At 44.2% G+C, this 19,682-nt stretch overlaps 1 protein-coding gene across 1 annotated transcript in view; it reads left to right on the forward strand.

Moving 5' to 3' along the window:
• CCDC178 (coiled-coil domain containing 178) overlaps positions 1-19,682 on the forward strand; it is a 367,301-nt gene that overhangs the window by 255,751 nt on the left and 91,868 nt on the right. The window contains exon 16 of the mRNA XM_075920758.1: positions 2,987-3,136. Within this exon, the coding sequence (XP_075776873.1) occupies positions 2,987-3,136 (150 nt within the window). The remainder of the gene's footprint in view (positions 1-2,986; positions 3,137-19,682) is intronic.

Below are 19,682 nucleotides of genomic sequence, written 5' to 3' on the forward strand. Positions count from 1 at the left end.
TCTGCGGGAGGCATGGCCCATGTGCATGGTCCCTGGTCTCCCTTCCCGCCTCCCCCCCCGGATAGGGGACAGTGCTGGCACTTACCTGGTATGGCCTCCCCAGACGACCCTGCTGATTCCGGTGCTGGGACAGCTGGTGGTGGCCCCACTGCTGCGCCCGGGTCAGGGCCCTCAGCTCCCGGCTCACTGCCCCCCAGGCTGGTGTGGACCGCCCCGCCCCCCAGGATTCGGTCGAGGGCGGGGAAGTAGGGGCAGGGGGCAGCCACTGCTGTGGTGCTGCCCCTGGTGGCCCTGGCATATGCCTGCCACAGCTCCTTAACTTTCAGGCGCACCATGGTGGCCGCTATGTAGCTGTAGACGTCCACGTTCCTCCACCTAGTGCAGAGATCATGGATATTGGGGGCCTCCCCCCTAACCTCAATGAGGTCCATGATCTCCGCACCAGTCCACGAGGGCGCACGCCGTCTACGGCCCCTGGCTGGCCCCTGGGTGCTGAGGGACTGGGCGGGGGACAGCTGGCTGACACTGGATGGCATTGTGCGGCCACTGGGTGAGGGGCTGTGGCTGCTGGCAGGCCTGGCTCTCGCACATGCCCAGTGGCCAGACTCTATCCCTTTAAGGGCCCCGGGGCTGAGGAAGAGGAGAAGAGTTGTCCTGGTTGTGCCCAGATGGCCACCAGGGGAAACTGGGAAGGGCTGGAGGCCCCCTAATTCGAATAAGTGTCTACACAGCACTTATTTCAAATTAGCTATTTCAAATTTGGTGTTATTCCTCGTAGAATGAGGTTTACTGAATTCGAAATAAGTGCTCCACTATTTCGAATTTATTTTGAAATAGCAGTTTGGCTGTGTAGACGCTATTGAAGTTAATTTGAAATAACTGCTGTTATTTCGAATTAATTTTGTAGTGTAGACATACCCTCACATTACTTAGGAGTATAAAAAAGCCACACATGGGAACACAAGGTCTGTGCTGTCCATACCAGCACTATGTTGGTGGATGACACTTTTCCACCAACATAGCTTCTGCTTCTCACTGAGGTGGAGTAATTGTGCTGAAGAGAAAGCACACTCCTCTCAACATAGCATATCTTCTCAAGACATGCTACAGTGGTGCATGATTTGCCCTCATTCCCATTAAGAACAAGCTACTTCAGAAGATCAATTCTTCATGAAACTGCCTGTAACAGAACATTATTCATTAACATTTGGTGAAGAAGAAACTTCCAGTCAGAAGGAATCAACAAGAAATTATAATTTATCCTTTTTTTAAAAAAAAATCCTGTGATAACAGATCTGCTAAGTATGGAGGGCATGAAAGGGGTTATGTATGTATGCATATGTGTGAAGGAGAAATCAAAATAATGTGGGTGGAAGAAATGAGAAACTGGGATGTGTGAGTACAGGGGGATGTGGAGGATGTAGTAAGGGAAGGAGAATGTGGAACATTATGGAGAGATGTGTATATGCCAGGTTATGTAGGGGAAGTGCTGAAGGCTGAGGGAGTTTCATGGTGAATGTTCATATAGTTCAATGCATAAGGAAGGGAAGTTTAGTGTGTTTTGCTACAAGGGAATATGGAGGCTGGTGAAGTACACCTTGGTTGCTTTTACTGCTCTGGCAATGCAAAGGAGATTTCAACCCAGCTTAATTACCCACCGGCTGCGTCTAGACTGGCAAGTTTTTCCGCAAAAGCAGCTGCTTTTGCAGAAAAACTTGCCAGCTGTCTACACTGGCTACTTGAATTTCCGCAAGAACACTGACTTCCTACTGTCTGAAATCAGTGCTTCTTGCAGAAATACTATGCTGCTCCCGTTTGGGCAAAAGTCCTTTTCCGCAAAGCTTTTGAAGAAAAGGGCCAGTGTAGGCAGCTCAGATTTGTTTTGCGCAAAAAAGCCCTGATTGCGAAAATGGCAATCGGGGCTTTTTTGCACAAAAGCGCATCTAGATTGGCACGGACGCTTTTCCACAAAAAGTGCTTTTGCAGAAAAGCGTCCATGCCAATCTAGACGCTCTTTTCTGCAAATGCTTTTAACGGAAAACTTTTCCGTTAAAAGCATTTGCGGAAAATCATGCCAGTCTAGACGTAGCCACTATGTTAGGGCCACATTAGGCTGCTCCAGGGTGGAGTGAAATAGCCAGAGTATATTGAAGAATCTGGCCACAAAACTTAACATTAAAATAGTTACTTAAGAGTGATTCTTCATATACGTTAGAGCATTTGAAACATAACATGATAACATTCACTAGCTTGTTCAGGATTTATTTATTAAAATGTATTAATTAAAAAAACAAAAAAAGTTTTTCTTTGGGAATTTCAAGTTCAACTGGAGTTACGGTTGCAAATATATATAATTTAAGGTAAAATACACTACAGAGATGATGTGATTATTGCATAATCAAGCATTATAAACCCAAGAAATTCAAAGTTAATGCTAAAAGAAATCCTAATATGTTAACTTATGGAACTGCATATACTAGAGCGTCCCGAAAAGCTTATCTCTGCCCTGTAGAGGGGGAACTATCAGATGTGTTTTTAAAATTTATTTAATCTAACCTGAAACTAGAAACACTACAATAACTTAATCATTAATAGATGGCTATTGTATAATATCACTTAGCCCAGTGAGAACACTGGAAATCATTATAGGGTTTATGAAATTAAGGAAATTTACTTTTTTTTTTTAAACAAAAAGAGAGTTTATGAAATTGCACAGAAATCCAGTAGTTACTATTTTAGCTATTTTAAACATCATTTTCTGTGTAGAACATTTATAACTGGTATGCACCTGTGACATAAATGTATTATATAAAATCCTGATCCCATTACACTCAATGAGCGTTTTGCCATTGACTTCACTGGTATAAGGATTTCACCCACTGCATGTGTACTGTACAAATGCAGATGATTTATAAAAGTTAAAAAAATTATTAGTTATTCAAGCAGATATCTTTCAATGATTGTAATCAGTAACCTTTCTTTTTAGATTACTTTGGAGCAGATGGTAGAAGAAAATTTGTGGTTAGCACAAGAGTTTCAGATCTTTCAGATATATTATTTAAATGATAAAGAAAACCTTATGGATCTCTATGACGATAGGGTCAAGATGGAAGCTGCTGTTCGAGATCATCAGCAGGTACACTACTAATATAATTTGATTCCTCAGCTAATCTGTTTTCTCAAATGTATGTGTTTATTTATTATGGTGCTTAACAAAATTGAATAGTCAAGTAATCCATTGCTGATTTCTGGCTATTGTATTCTGTTTTTATTCTTTGTTTGTCTCATATAGAACAGTTTTTAAAAGTGGTGCTTTAAGGATATATAGGGTCTCACTCTAAATCATCCATTTTGGAACTTACATTGTATCTATACAAACAACGAGTAATCCTGTGGCACCTTTGCCCTGGTCTACACCAGGGAGTTATTTCGAAATAACCCCCCTTACGTGAAAACAACAAGCAGCACATCCACACTACCTAGCCTGTTATTTCAAAATAAGGGGCTGGTTGTTTTGAAATAACTCCTGCTTTCCATGAGGAGTTACGCTTATTTCAAAATAGTGGTAGTGTGGATGCGCCACTGCTGCTATTTTGAAATAACTACTCCCCAGAGTCATTCAAAGTAATTACTCCCTCATGTTTCCTGGGGCTCTAAGTTGACATAGCATGTCCACATTAAGGGAGCCTGCCTCAGACTAATTTCAAGGCTTCTCTATAGTGTGGACATGCTATTTCAAAATAGTTATTTCAGGAGTTATTATTTTGAAATAAGTTATTTTGAAATAGTTTCATAGTGTAAACATGCCCTTCAAGACTAACAAATATATATATAGTATCATGAGTTTTCATGGGCAAAACCAACTTCTTCAGATGAGATGATTAGTTCCAGTAATTTCATGTAATTCAGTATTGCAAAGAACATCTCTGACATCAACAGTTAAATGAAGGCTCTAATTCAGGAAAACACACATAAAAATACTTCCCTATTCAGTAAATCACTTAAATACAAGCTCACCTTCAGGCATGTGCATAAATCCCATTCAGTCAGTTGGTAACTGCTTCAATGAATATCTATGATTGTGGCATGATGGCAATTGTTTCATATTTTAAGGTTGCAATTGAGTTTCCATTATAAATCTGATTTAACACCAAACACCACCCTTTTTTAATAATGAAAGAAGTCAAACCTGCCTCAAAAATACTAGGGTTAATTCTGAGGCCACCAAATCATTTTTCTGCAGCATACACTTTTATTAGAGAGTGTTTTAAAGAAAAATCAAACAAAAAAGAAAAAGATAGAAACCAGTTTGCTGAACTTCTCAGACAAGATATAGTGCCCATGACAAAATTTTAATAAACTAAAGCCTCATTTCAGAAGTTTTTAACTTTTTATTTATAATGTGATGTGGAACATCAGGTCAATGATATGTAGGAAACCTTCATTTTCTAAGGAAATAGTATATATCCATTTTTTCTAGAGATGGACTTCAAGATGTAAACCAATCAATCCCTAGTGTATCTTTTCAATGGAGAAAAAAGATAAACTTTCTAATATGCTAGTTGGATTTTAGTTGTGGTTTTATTTGTTTTCTTTTTTACATCTCTTGTATTTTTGAGAGTCAATAAACATGTAAATCATTATTATCTGGCCACAATCTTAATTTTCCTAACAATATTCGGTGGGAAGTATCATACATTCAATTCATGTGTGCATTAATCTAATCCCAGTATAGTAACCACATTAAAAAGCATGCTTCCTCAAAGCTTTCAACTTTACAGGATGTTCTAAGAATCCATATGATCTGCTAAGACTTCAATATCTTAAAATAATTTTACAAGCTCCATTTTCATCATACAAACACATCAGCTGTGGATATATTCATCACCTATATGCATTCTGTCAGCCATTCATCGCTTGTGTTCCACTTGTTATTGACAGTTATCAATAGGCAAGTAATCAGTGTGTTCTTGTTGATCTCACAGCCTTCCATTTTTCAATAAGTAAATAGTTTTAAGAGTCCAAATGTAGGTCTAACCAATCTTTGAAGAAGGAGCTAGAGATTTATTATGAAACTGATTAGCAGTTCACCACATATATGCAGTGTGTAGCTTACAACTGCTACATCAGCTAAGAATTTTAGGACAATCTAGAATTTGATGGTATGCCAGTGCCATTTAACAGAGGCCTATAAAGCAAGAGTTAGAGTCTTATGTAGGATATTAATTTCAGTGAATTATAGAATACTAGAACTGGAAGAGACTTCAAGAGGTCATCAAGTCCAGTCTTTTGCCCTCACCTGCTCTTAAATACCTTCAATGATAGAGATTCCACAACCTCCCTAGGCAATTTATTCCAGTGCTCAACTGCCTTGACAGTTAGGAAGTTTTTCCTAATGTCAAACCTAAACCTCCCTATTTAAGCCCATGCAGCAGAAGCATAGTGGCTGCTAACTAACTTTGCTTTCTGATAATTTGCACTTTCTAAATGAATAACCTGGCCAGCTATAATGCCAAAACAATTATATCAACACCAGAGACAGAATTTTTTGGAAATGTTGACAAATGGAGTAAAGATGTTTGTTACATATAGGCCCTATGAAATGGAGGCTTTCTCAGGTTTTTACTAATAAGAGACTCTCACGTGCAACACAAAATTACTCACAAGTGCAACACTGTAGGAGTGCCTGTGTAATGATTTTTTAAGCTGCTGAACTATGCATATACAACACAGTGACATGTATATTCGAGAAGAAAAGAATGTATTCATTACCTTAAATCTACAATGCTCTCTTTTTTCCTTCTCTATCTTAGATATATAGCAGTCACTTTTTAAAACAAGTTGATTTAAAAGGTAAAGTAGCAATGTTTCCCATTCTGGTTAATTTCATCTGGATATGGCCTTCACTTACTGCCTGTAAAGTGTTGAGAAATTGCTGTGTAGTTGTCAAATAGTTGCTTCATTCAGCGTCTCAATTTCAGTAATTTAAGTACAGGCAGTCTCCAGGTTACGTACAAGATAGGGACTGTAGATTTGTTCTTAAGTTGAATTTGTATGTAAGTCGGAACTGGTACATATTGTAGGGGAAACTCTAGCCAAACATTTCTCCAGAGCTCAGTTTTATTCTCCCACACCTCACTTCCCTCGGTCCTTTATTCTCAAGCTGAGGGATCTGCTGAGAAAAGCCGCTCCGCATCTCCCTAGTCTGCTGGGAGGGGCGGGGGGGCGCTAGCTTCGCGTCTCCCTGGTCTGCTGGGGGGAAGCAGCTAGTGCGGGTTGCCTCACCCCGTTTGTAAGTAGGGATCCGATGTAAGTTGGATCCATGTAACCCGGGAACTTCCTGTACTTCTTTTAGACCCTGCAGGTCAAAAGTGTCTCCACTTCAGCAATGAAGTACTTCCTTTATAGCTTGTAGGTCTGTCTTTGCAAGCCTCTGGACCATAGGTTGGAGAAACACCAGTAGTATCAGCATTGGTGAATGGAGGGGACATACCTGTAAAAAGCATAATATACTACCATGGATATTGGGGAAGCAAGGGAGGCATGCTTTGGGGAGGCAGCAGATAGCACCATCTCCATATTACTGCTCACAGTCTGTGTGTGACTTAGCAGGGAGGAGAGAATTGAGTAGCTACCACTAGTGGAAGCATCTGCTGCATACACCATGTAGTTGCTTTTAAATATTTTTCCTCCTGCTAGCTTCTTTGCCTCAGTAGCTGTGTTGCAAATTCTCACAATTTGATTGCAAGTTTTCCAATATTTCTATATTTCATTAAGTCCCAGCTTCGAGGATCAAGTAATTAGGTAAGCCTTTCATAAATTTCCTAATCTTAAGTCAGTCTTATGATTTTGGGGGGTCGCTCTTGATTTTCAAATGTTTGGTATTGGTAATACTTCTGCTGCAAAGTATAAAAGGAGGAACCTCACCAAAATATCTGCCTCATAGCTTTTGACCCTCTACATAGAGAGTGAAGAACAGGAAAAGATCTTGGGAAAAGTGAGTTTAGGAGCAGGAGCCATTGATGTAGTGGGTGAAAGGCATGAGGGTGTGAAGAAGGGTTAGCATTCTGGAGCCAAACTGTGGGAGAAGCAGAGATGAAACCTAAGCAAAAAGGACAGCAGAGGTACATCTACACAGAAGGGCAAAATCTGAATTAAGCCACGCAATCTGAGCTACATCAATTGTGTAGCTGAAGTCAAAATAGCTTATTTTGGCTTTTGGCGTTGTTTACACAGCAGGAAGTGGAAGGAAGAACAGTCTTCCTTCAACTTCCCTTGCTCTTCATAAAATGAGGGTTACAGGAGTCCGAGTAAGAAGTCCTTCAGCTCAACATTATTTTGAAATAATGGCTCGCAGTGTTAGACACACACTTTGTTATTTGGAATAATGTCAGTTATTCCAAAATAATGATCCTGTGTAGACAAAGCCTATGGTAGAGCAGTGAAAGGTAAGACATTGCAGGGTACAGAAATGGCTCTGGAGAAGATGTTTAGGAACATCTGGAGAAGGGGTACATCAGCTGGCTACAGGTGAGGGATCAAAGTGTGACAGGAGATGGGAAGAGAGGGAGAAATGCTGGAGGGGAAGAGAAAAAGAAATACATAGAAGATAGGAATAGGAAAGGATAGGCTCCAGATAGGAAGATAAGAGAAACGGTTCGTATGAGGGGAGGAAGAAATACCAAGGAATTTTTTCAAAAGGGCAGAGAAAGGAGCAAGCAGAATAGGCAGGGGAAGAGAATGATCTCACAAATTAATTAAAAATGAAGATGGCTGGCAAGGAAAGAAAGGGGAGAGGCTACAAGTGATGGATGAAATGTCATATGGAAGACTGATGGGGTGAGAGAGACACCAGCAAAATAAAAATAAAAATAAAAATTTGTTTATATTTAAACCAAAATGGATTTTTTTCTCACCCCAATGAAAAACTGAAAAGGTCCATTCAGGTCATTAGAATCAGCATTTCAGTTAGAAAATTTTGATTTGAGATGAAATGCCTTTGAACCTGTAAAAACATTTGGACATTTCTAAAAAAATAGTTGTTGGGTTTGGTTTTTTCTTCCTCCTTCTCCATTTATTCACTGCATTCAACCCAAATTTGCAAATAGTTTGTGTCCCAAAATGCATTTTTTTTATTCAGTTTACTTCCTAGGAAGCCGAAGTTGGGAAAAATATCCCGATGAGAAAGAAGGAAGTGGGAAAGATAGTGAGAAGGGTTTCATGAAAGCAGTGATAAAGACTGGAAGGAGAGGGGAAAGAAAATAGGTGTCTGTATGGATAGATTTAGATAAAGGCTGGGCAAAAATAAATTGTAAATTAAATTTAAATTTAGTGAGACAGAAAATAAAAAATAAAGGGGTTGGTCAAATAAATATAAAAAACAAATGAAAGACTGTAATGTTATTTATTTTTATGGTGTGAATTTAATAGAATGTTTGGTGCCAAAATGTAATCTAAAGTAAACAGTTTAATATGCACGTATCAGGGGAACTTGGTTCCTTAGCATTAGAAAAGTTTGTGAGACCTACTGTAATACTTGATGGAAGGCCGTCTCCTTATGTATGCTGAAAGGTAATGATCTGTTTTGGTTTCACAGGTGTATACAGTGTTGATACTGGACTTGAGTGTGTATGCATGTGTGTGAGGAGAAATGCAAGGATGATTGAAACACTGTGATCTTTTGCTGCACAGTGTTACAAACATTTGTAAATCATTCTCATAGGGTGTGTCTAGACTACATGGCTCCGTTTCACAAGGCCTAAAGGATCTGCTGATGAAGGGTTCTGGGGTCGGTAGATCCCCATCTAGACTATTGTGCTGTTCCGACAAACAGTTGATCGGCACAGCATGGCGGCCATTTTGATGTAAATGAAGCGTTAATTATTTAAATCGCCACTTCATTTCCCTTTGCCAAGTAAACTCATCTACATGGCTCCATTGACGGAGCCATGTAGTCTAGATACACCCGAAGTGGATAATTAATCCTAAGGCTTTATGAAACACTAAAGCACTGTATTAGATATTTAGCCCAGGATTTTAAAAAATAGGCACTTATAACTAAAATCTTGAATCCATATATTTCAAAAGATTTGGCTAGCACCTTCCATTGACTTTTATTTTAAAAAAATCATAAGTAATATTTGAAAGTTTTTGAAGTACATCCTTAGTTCAGTGATAAAGCAGACCACCAGCCAACTTTCCACCCTCCATGGCTTCCCTTTCTGGCCCCCTCAGGGGCTGCCATGGACCCAGAACTCGGATTAGTGGGACCTCTTAAGCAGCCGAAGCCTCTTGAGCGACTTGAGGCAGGCTCCAGTCTCAGCCCCATCCCCAAGCCGCCCTTCTCCCTCCTCTCCTATTCCAGGTTCTTTTCCCAGTCCTTCCCCTGTTGTATATCCACCAAATAAACAAACAGAGTTGTTTCCTACCCCCAAAAAAAGCTTCTTTATTTGTCTGCAAGGGCAGGGGTAAGGTGGGAAGGGATGAGCACAGCCCTGACTGTGGATTTACTCATGCAGAACTGGTTCCCAAAGGAACGGTAGCTGTTTGCCATGGCAAGCTTCCACAGCATGATGGCTATGTGCATCTGCATGGGGATGGTGGGTCTCAGTCAAGTGTCCTCTCACCTGAAGGCAGGGGTGAGCCACTTGAAGAGCTCAAGGAAGGTGGCCTTCTGCATGCGGAATTTCTGGAGCCACTGCTGGTCGTCCCATCACTGTAAGACAATGTGGTCCCACCAGTCCAAATTAGTCTCCTGCCACCAGAAGTGGTGTTCCACAGTGTCCAGGGGATTGAGGGACTGAGCAGCAGTAACAGGAGTGCCAGTACATGGGTGATGAGAGCCTATGGTCTGGGCTGGTCCTTGTCTTGCTGGAGCAGCATGTGGGCAATTTGGAAGCAGGGGCAGCCCATCCATATAGGTGAACTAGGTGGTCGCCTAGGGCGCCAAGTTAAATGGGGCGCCAAATGGTGGTGCAATATCATTGAGGAGTTTGGAGGTAGGAGAGCTGATTGCATGGTTCACCTAGGGTACCAGTTGCTGGCAGCTAGACTAGGGCCTCCCCTGTTTGGAAGTACAGCGCCATGAGGCACAGCAGAAGGCCGGGAGCCTGGCACTGCTTTGCAGCAGCTACAGCTCCATGCTGTGAGTGCTGTGGCATCTACAAGGGCAACCAGAATACACTATGTCCATTTTGTGGGGGAGGCTGTAGAGCAATGAGACATGGCCATAGAGAGGAGCCCCTGAAAACACATTTCGCAGCTTGCCTGACCAAGCAGCCACAGGAAGTGTCACCACCTTGTGGTGCCCTCCCCAGAGTGCTCCCAGAGACTCTAAGTGCGAGGCAGGCTCAAATCAGTGTGGACGTGCTATTTCAAAATAATTGAGTAATTTTGATGCTCCCCCATAGTGGGGACATGATATTTCTATTTTGTTATTTCAAGAGTTATTTTGATTTTACTTATTTCAAAATAATTTCCTAGGGTAGACATGCCCTTAGAGCATGTACAATCTACAGCTTAAACACCAGGTACCAAGACTAAGTACTGTTCAACAGAGGATTCATTCAGTTGGTCCCCTTTTACGTATTCATGTGGGGTACTTCTAGACTGCAGCGCTATTTCAGGATATTTCCAGTATCCCGAAATAGCTATTTCACATCTTTTAAGCAAGCCGTTATTTTGAAATATAATGTGCTCACTATTCCAATGTCCCTGTAAACCTCATTCCACAAGGATAAAGGGATGTTTTAGAATTGAGGTTTATTTCGAAATAAGCTATTTCAAAATTAACTCGAAATAAGATACATAAGTTGCATAGCTCAAATTGCATCACTTTTTTCAAGCTAAGGGTGCAGTGTAGATGCACACCTTCAGTCTAGTAACACTTCTGCTGTCACGTGCTCAGGTTGTATTAACACATATCCCACATATTTCTTTCTTCTCTTCTGGATGACTTTGGACATAAGCAGTTGAACTAAGTGTTATAAATTAATTCAATTGAATACCCACTGTTTTCCTGGCATTTGCTTTCCATGGCAGTTAGGTGACTGTCAGTACCTTTGATGGATTTCCAGCTTTCACATTCATATGTTAAGATGGAGATAATATTTGAGTTAAAGATTCATAGTTTGATCATTAAACTATAGCTTTTCAATTACTACATCCTGTTTAAGTTGGTGGCTATAGTTGCTGCCTTGCTGCCTTCCTTCAGGATGTCCCCACTGGTTTGCATACTACTGCCAAGGTTTCTGAATTGTCTCACCTCTTGCATTTCTTTGCTTTTTAATGTAATACTTAAGTTGGACGTTTCTGGGTCTAATTATAACAGCTGAGGTGAAAGATGTTTGTATCTATGTTAAACTATTTGGCTAAGTCTGCGTTTATTTTATCTGTGCAAGCTGTACCTTGATATAAAGCTTTGATGACGTAAGAGCCATTATGCCAATAAAAATAATTAATTGTAATATATGGTATCTACAATATATGTTATAATTGTATTTCAGTTCAGTCACGGTACTCATCCTCATATTAATGTTCTGTTATCACACTAAAGACATTTAGTATAAATTTTAGGAGAGTGTTTTGTTGCTTTCTGTTTCCTCAGATTTTTGAGTCACTAACATATTATTGCTGTAAAACATATGTAGGGTCAATTGATGCTGAATAGTTATTAGAAACCATGATAACAAAAGTCATTACACTGCAGTTCAGTTTTGACAGTAAAATTTCTGCAACATTATCACAAATCCTCACGCATTAGTGCAATGATCCTTACTATAGTTTCTTATTAGAATCAAAAGACTGTTGTAGCATGCTTGATACAGAAAGTCATGTAAGTCAAGAGAACTTCTTTTGTGCTTTTACAGATAACTTTTTTTCTTTCTTAGATACATACTGTACTCAGAGGGTATGTCTACACTACAGAGCTAATTCAAACTAACTTATTTTGAATTAGTTAATTCGAAATAAGCTAATTTGAAATAACGCATCTAGACCCAAAAGCTGAATTAGTGTTTTGCTAATTCGAAATAGCGCGTCCACACTGATTGGATGCTGGGTTGCATTTAAGGCCAGCTGAAACCGGTTCCAGCAGGGCATCAGGTCAGTAGTTACTTTGTGTGGCTGCTGTCTGAGGCTCGTGCTTAAAGGAACCCCCCTGGACAGCCGGTTCTCAGCTTTTCCGCTTGCTTGCCTACCTCGCCGAGGGACAGCAAAGTGTTTTCCTCTCTGCCTGCTTGTGTCAGTGGTTCCCATTGGGGACGACGATGCCGTTGGCACCATGGAGCCAGAACTCGCCCTGGGCATGCTGCTCCAGTTTTTGGACTTGCTGCTGCAAGCCTGCCAGCAATGGCTGGAGGCTGCGTGGCACCATCTGGTGCATGTCAGCCCCCTGCCTCTCCCCCTGGCCTCCCTGGGGGCCGTGGAAGAGCCGCAGCAGCGCCCGGATGCCAGCGTGCCCCGCCGCATTTGGCGTCTGAACACCAGTAGTGACTGGTGGGAACACATCGTCCTGGAGCGCTGGGGAGACCAACCCAGAACTTCAGGATGAAGAAGGACACCTTCCTGGAGCTCTGAGAGTGGCTTGCCCCTGCTGTAAAGTGACGGGACACTCACATGAGGCCCACCATCCCCCTCCAGAAGCGTGTGGCCATCGCCCTGTGGAAGCTCTCCACGTGGACAGCTACTGCTCCATCGGGAACCAGTTTGGCATGGAGAAATCCACCATCGGAGCAATGCTCATGCAGGTATGGCACTCACTGGCCACTGGGCTGAGGGAGAGGGGGGCTGCAAGGAGGGGATGGGCTGCCCCAGGGAAAACGGGGGGGAGGAGGCGAAAGTGCCCCGCATGGGAGGGTTTGGTCTGTCCTGGCCGTACTACACACCACCCATGGCAGCCAGGATTGCAGCGGGGGTTGCTTCCAGGAGTGGGGCACGGGCAGTGCCAGGGAACGAACATTCCCAGCCACCTGGGCACCCCAGTGATTCGTGGTTTGGTGTGTCTCTCTGCAGGTGGACAAGGCCATCAACTGGGTGCTGCTCCGCAGGGTGGTCCACCTCGCTGACCCGGACACGGTCATCCAGAGATTCGGCGCCCTCGGCTTCCCCAACTGCGGGCGGGCCATCGACGGGACGCACATCCCCATCCGTGCACTGGAACACCAGGCCTCCCTGTATATCAATCCCAAGGGTTACTTCTCCATGATCCTGCAGGCCGTGTCTGACCACGGGGGCTAGTTCACGGACATAAATGTGGGCTGGTCAGGCAAGGCACATGACGCCAGGGTGTTCCGCAACTCCTCCGTGTGCCAGAGGCTGCACGCTGGGACCTTCTTCCCTGACTGCCACATCAGGGTCGGGGACGTGGACTTGCCCGTGTGCCTGGTGGGGGATGCAGCCTACCCCCTATGGCCCTGGCTCATGAAGCCCTACACGGGACACCTCAACCCCTCCTGGGAGGCCTCCAATGCCAGGCTCACCAGGGCCTGCATTGTGGTCGAGGGGGCCTTCGGCTGACTGAAAGCCAGATTTAGGTGCCTCCTCACCTGCCTCGACCTCGCCGAGCACAACATCCCTCCCGTGGTGGCAGCATGTTGTGTGCTGCACAATTTATGTGAAAGGAAGGGGGAGGCTTTCCTGCCAGCCTGGATGACTGTGTCTGACCGCATGGCTGACCAGTACGCACAGCCCCGCACCACCGCCATCCGGGAGGCCCAGAGAGGGGGGCAGTAGAGTGTCCCTGGTTTGGCCCAGAGTGGCCACCAGGGCAATCTGGGAAGGGCTAGCCTCCAACTAGTTCGAATTAAGTGGCTACACAGCCCTTAATTCGAACTACTTAATTAGAACTAGGCGTTAGTCCTTGTAGAATTAGGTTTACCTAGTTCGAATTAAGCGCTCTGCTATTTCGAATTAAATTTGAAATAGCGGTTTGCATGTGTAGCCCCTATGAAAGTTAATTTGAACTAACGGCTGTTAGTTCAAATAAACTTTGTCGTGTAGACATACCCAGAGTGCTTTGATACTTTTGCCTCTAGTACTTTGCTCATCGGTAATATAAAACCTGTTTTCTTTGAATAACATCTTTCTTGATTTGAAAGACCAAAAGAACAATGTGGTAAATATAACTCCTCCTGTGTTGTGTCTAATTTCTGCAATTAATCTGCTCTAATTCTATTGACATTTCACTCATTGCCTTCCTGCTAATTTATCTACTTACCATTACCATACAAACCTGGCATTGCTCAGGTCTTTCTTGTTTTTGCAGATACAGACTAACACTGTTTCCTGTGTTGCTAGCTTTCTCTTGGGTCTCCAGGTTGAGTGTAGGAGAGCTGGGAGCCTTAGAACTTGGAAGTCAGCACTTCCAGGCCTTCGCATCATACTGCAAGGTGGGGTACCAAGGACCTAAAGCTTCCCTGCTTTCCCCTCAGCTCACCAGATGAGCTGCCATCAAGATGGGGATTCTGGACGTTCTGTCCATGTAACTGAATGAAACGTGTCAATTTCAGTCAGCAGCTGTCAGGAATCCCAAGGAGCACATTTTGTTTTGGAAAGGCCACATTTTCATGTTTCTGAAACAAAATATTATGAGATTTCAGTTCTGCAAACATGTTTTTGTCCCAATTGAGGACAAAAACATTCTGAAAATTCAAAAATTACATTGAACTGAAATTCAGTTTCCTAGTTAGCTCTAGCCAATCTTCAAGTAGATTACACCCAGTTTTTAATATTGTGTTATCATTAAATCTAGCACTCTTGACATTGATGGCAATGCAATTCGTGAATTAAGTTAAGAAAACTGGTACAGGCTGTCCCCGACTTACGTGGATCCGACTTATGTCGGATCCGCAGATACAAACGGGGCTGCCCCAGAGTACACAGACTGCAGGACCTCGCGGTCCTGCCGCCCGTGTACTCTGGGGCTTTTTCTTCGTCTCCCTGGTCTGCAGACCAGGAAGACGCAGAGCAAAGCCACGGAGGGGCTCGGGCAGCCCAGGGGCGTCTGGGCTGCCCGAGCCCCCCCCCCCACCCCTCCGCGGCTTTGCAAAGCCGCGGGGAAGCCGGCAGCGGAGCAGTCCAGGCGCGCCTGGGCTGCCTCGCTGCCCGAGCCTCCCCCCCCCCCCCCCCCCCCGTAGCTTGGAGCCAGGCCATGTGTGCTCTGCCCAGAGGCTCCAGATGTCACCAGGAGTGGGGGCTGCCCCTAGATTGTGGCCAAGCCCGTGTGCCATGTGCGGGACTGATGAGTGTGTGTATGTGTGTGCCTCCTTCTACAGTTGGCTTGTGGAGGGACGGTTTCCTTTCCAGACACCCTGTGGCCAATAGCCCAAGGGTCCTCTGTCGCAGCCTCCTGGGGCCACGTGCCCAGAAGTGGCATGGCACACACTCCCATGTGCACAGGTTTCTGCGTGATCCATGGCCAGCAAGGGCCAAGCATGGAGCACCTAGCTCCCCCCCACCCAGCCACCTCCTCCACCCTCTGTATGAAGGGAAAGTGATGGCACTCACTTGATGTTCCTTCCCCAGCCTCGGACAATGCCTGGGACATGCCCACAGAGAGGTTTCAGGGCTCCTGGGTCAGCTGCATGCTAAGACTGGCCTCGTCTGGGTCCTCCTCCTCCTCCTCCTCTTCCTTGTCTCTCACTCCAGGATGCGAACGAGCTCCTTAAAATAAGGGCAGGTGTGGGGCTCTGCCCCGGATCATGAGCTGCCCTCCCAGGCCCTGGCATAAGCCTGGTGGAGCTCTTTTACTTTCAGCTGCACCTGTTCTTGGATGGGGATGTTACCTTTGGAGGCAGGTTGTTTGCCATCTGTCCATACAAGTCTGCATTCCTGTTTCTGGTGCAGAGATCCTGGAGATTGGACTCATACCCCCAAACCTCAATAAGGTCCAGGATCTCCGCATCAGATCAGGAAGGTGCATGTATCTTGCAGCCCCTAGTAGGCTCCTGGATGGCTCATCGCTGTGACTCATCATGGCCTAAATGCTGTCAGGGGCAGCTGCAGGGTGGCTCAGGCTTGTCAGACCTGCTGCAAGTCACAAACACTGTCTGCAGAGTATGCAGCTTTGAGGACTCCAGGGGAGGCGTGGGGGAGGCGGGGAGAATAGTGTTTTCCTGTGTATGGACAGAGTGGCCAGCAGGGCACCCTGGGAAGGGCTGGAGTCCCCCTATTTCAAAACAGCCTCTCTTCCCTGTCTACATATCCCCTATTCTGAAATAGCTATTTCAGAATAGATGCTATTCCTCATAGAATGAGGTTTACAGAACTCGAAATATTTTGAAATAGCAATTTTGCTGTGTAGACATTCGCAAAATTATTTCCGAATAGCGGCTGTTATTCCAAAACAACTTTGCAGTGTAGACACACCCAAGGAGAGCCAGGTGGTTGGCTATCCTCAACTGCAGGGTAGATGAGGAATAAATATTTCATCCGAACAAGTCCAGCTTCTTAGACTCTTTATTTTTTAGGGTAGCTCTAGGTTGCCCCAATGTTCCCAGTGGTTAACTCTCTTGACCACCAGGGAATTTAGGGAAGGGTGGCAGAAGGGACCTTCATGCCCTTTAGTCAGGACAAATGAAAGGACAAAAGAAAGCCACGGGGAAGCCGGCAGCGGAGCAGTCCAGGCGCGCCTGGGGTGCCCCGCTGCCCGAGCCCCCCCCTCGGCTTTGCAAACATCAGCTCTTCAGATAGGGGAAATGGCTGCCCTAATGGCAGACCCTGCCCCATATAGAATTTTCTTCAAAGATAGTGTCTCTGCACACTCACTCCAAGTTCCTCCCCAAAATCTGTTCATCCTTTCACATTCACCAGACCATTCATTTACCTGTATTTTTTCCCAAGCTTTGTGCCAATACTTTCAAGTACAAATACATACCCTCAACGTACATAGGGCACTTTCCTTTACCTCTATAGAACAAGGCCTTTCATACTGTCCCCTAAACTATTCATTTCTATTGCAGAATGCAACAAGGGACAGCAAATACCATCTGAAAGGCTGTCACATTGGATTTCAGACTGCATTAAAATGCATTGTCATCAAAACCAATTGTCACCACCTACCTCGATTTATGTGCATTCCACACAGGGCAGTAGCGGGTCTCCATTGAAGACATATGTGCTGCTGCTACAAGGACCTCAGACCAAACCTTTGCCAGGCTCTACACACTTTCTCAGGTACCTCCTCCTCCACCAGAGTAGCTAAGGCTATTCTGTTTACTGCTTACTTACCTTATCCAAAGTCCCTACCTCCATGGGACACGTTGGTAACCTGCTGTGGAGCACCCACAGGGATGCTCATCTCAAAGAACACCAATTACTGCTAAAGGTGAGTAACCTGCTCTTTCGCATCGTCTCCCTGACCTCCATTATCCCCTCTCTGGATCTGAGAGACTGGTATGCCATCTTCAGTCTGAAAGGCACATATTTTCATTTAGGCTATGTCTACATTGCACTTTCTTATGCAAGAACATATACAAATGAGGTGTGGTGATGAATATCACCGTGACTCATTTGCATACTTAATGAGCCGCCATTTTGCGCAAGGGCCTTTTGTGAAAGAAGAAGTAGTCTACACTGCTTCTTCTTGCGCAAAATCCCCCTCTTGCGCAAGAGCTGTTCTGCCTGAAAATAAGTGTAGACTGCTCCTTCTTGTGTAAAAGCCCCTTGTGCAAAAATGGTGGCTCATGAAGTATGCAAATGAGGCATGGCAATATTCATCGCCGTGCCTCATTTGCATATATTCTTGTGCAAGAAAATGCATTGTAGATGTAGCCTTAGTGATTTTCCTGGGCACAGACTCTTTCTCTGTTTTACAATGATTTTGGCCCACTTCGTTTTTGGTCCTCTGATTTGGCCTGGCTGTAGCACTGAGGATGTTTACCAACTGCATTTTGTGGTACTCATGTCTTATATCAAGCACCAAGGTATCCAGATTTACCCATAACTCAAAGACTGGTTAGTCAAAGGCATCTCTAAAGTGCAGGTCCAACACAATCTTACAGTGCTGCAACAATGTGACATCATTGTTCATTGGGACTACTGATGTCATGTTCATTGGGGCTACTGATCAGAAACAAAAATTCCACATTAATACCAGTTCAAAAGATAAAACTAATTGCAGTGGTGTTCAATTTGATCACGTAAGAGCATTCCTCCCATAAGACAGGTTTCAGGCCCTGATGAATCTCATCATCCCGGGAGTATCCATGTTCTTCCTGACAATGGCCGCAGTGTGCTAACACCTTCTGTGCTATATGGCAGCATGCACATATGTGGTCCACCATGCTAGGTGCTGCATGCAGCCCTTCCGGCAGTGGCTGGCATCAGCTTATTCCCAGGCCAGGGATCACCTGGAAAAGACTGTAACCATTTCCTCACCATATTGCAGTGGTGGACTAATTGACAGAAGATCCTGGAAGGTGTCCCATTCATCAGTTCCATTCTCTCCCTTGATCTAGTGTCAGATGCCTTGGACCTCATCTGGGGCATGCAATTTGAAGATGTCCAGAACCAAGGTATGTGGAACCCAGAAGGGGTGATGTTACACAGAAATGTCAAGGAGCTCAGAGTGGTCCAGATGGCCTGCAGGGTCTTCTTGCCACATCTGTCAGACAAGATGATGAGAGTCCTGGTGGACAACATGACCTTGGTCTTTTGGCTCTCTGCCAAAAGGCTGTCCTTCTCTGGGACTTCTGTATCAGCCACAGCATCCATCTAGATGCTGGTCATCTCACCGATGACAGGAATGACCTAGAGGATCAGCAGGAACTTTCTCACCATGAGTGGTTGCTCCACCTAGAGGTGGCTCACATATTCTCCCAGAGATGGGAAACTTCCCAAGTAGATTTGTTCACCACTAGGCAAAACAGAAAGTGCTATCAGTTTTGTTCATCTCTGTGAAAGATCCTTCATCCTGGTTGTGTGGTTTCTTCCACAGCCCTTTGGTGGGTAGACCACAAGTAGAACTTGCTCTCTCTCTCGCTCTCTCTTTCTCTTTTTCTATGAAGAGACTCACACACATCCTGTTTCCTTCAGATCTCTCTTTTTTTATTAGGCCTGGATGATTTATTTATTACTTTATCCCCTTTCCTAGCATTCCTTGCTCTAGCCTATGAATTTTATGCTTCTGAGAGCTACAGTCCCAGAATGTCTTCTTTCTTTACTACAGTGAGGAACATGACAGCTGGATTTTACCCTGCTGTCAAAGGACTAGCTTGCTCTGATGAAAAGCTTAGAAAACAGCTCAGCCAGTAGCTAAAATAACTATTTTCAGTTCCAAGGGAATAAAGAGTAAATTAAATCTATAAAATCTGCATAAGATCCTTTTTGTGATCAAGTTATTCTAAAACTCATACAATAAATAAAAATTCAACACAGACATCTGAATATGTAGTTGTAGTGTCCCCTCTCCACCCGGTTACCTTCTTTAATGCCAATCTGCTTACAGGTTTTGATGGACAGGTTTGGGTTCTTCTGGATTCTGCCATCCACTCAGCAGAGTGTATCCTCTTTATTTTTCCCTATGAATTCATTTGGCAGTGCCTCCACCCCCCCTCACTCCTTCCTAGCAGGGTCACCAGGGCTGCTTGGGAGGAAAATTCTAACCACAGGGTAATCCCCACCTACTAGCCAGATAGTTGGAGACTTCCAAGAAATAACACAAACACATACAATATATTCAACAC

This window comes from Pelodiscus sinensis, chromosome 2 (assembly GCF_049634645.1).
Source record: "Pelodiscus sinensis isolate JC-2024 chromosome 2, ASM4963464v1, whole genome shotgun sequence".
Taxonomy (NCBI): Eukaryota; Metazoa; Chordata; order Testudines; family Trionychidae; genus Pelodiscus; species Pelodiscus sinensis.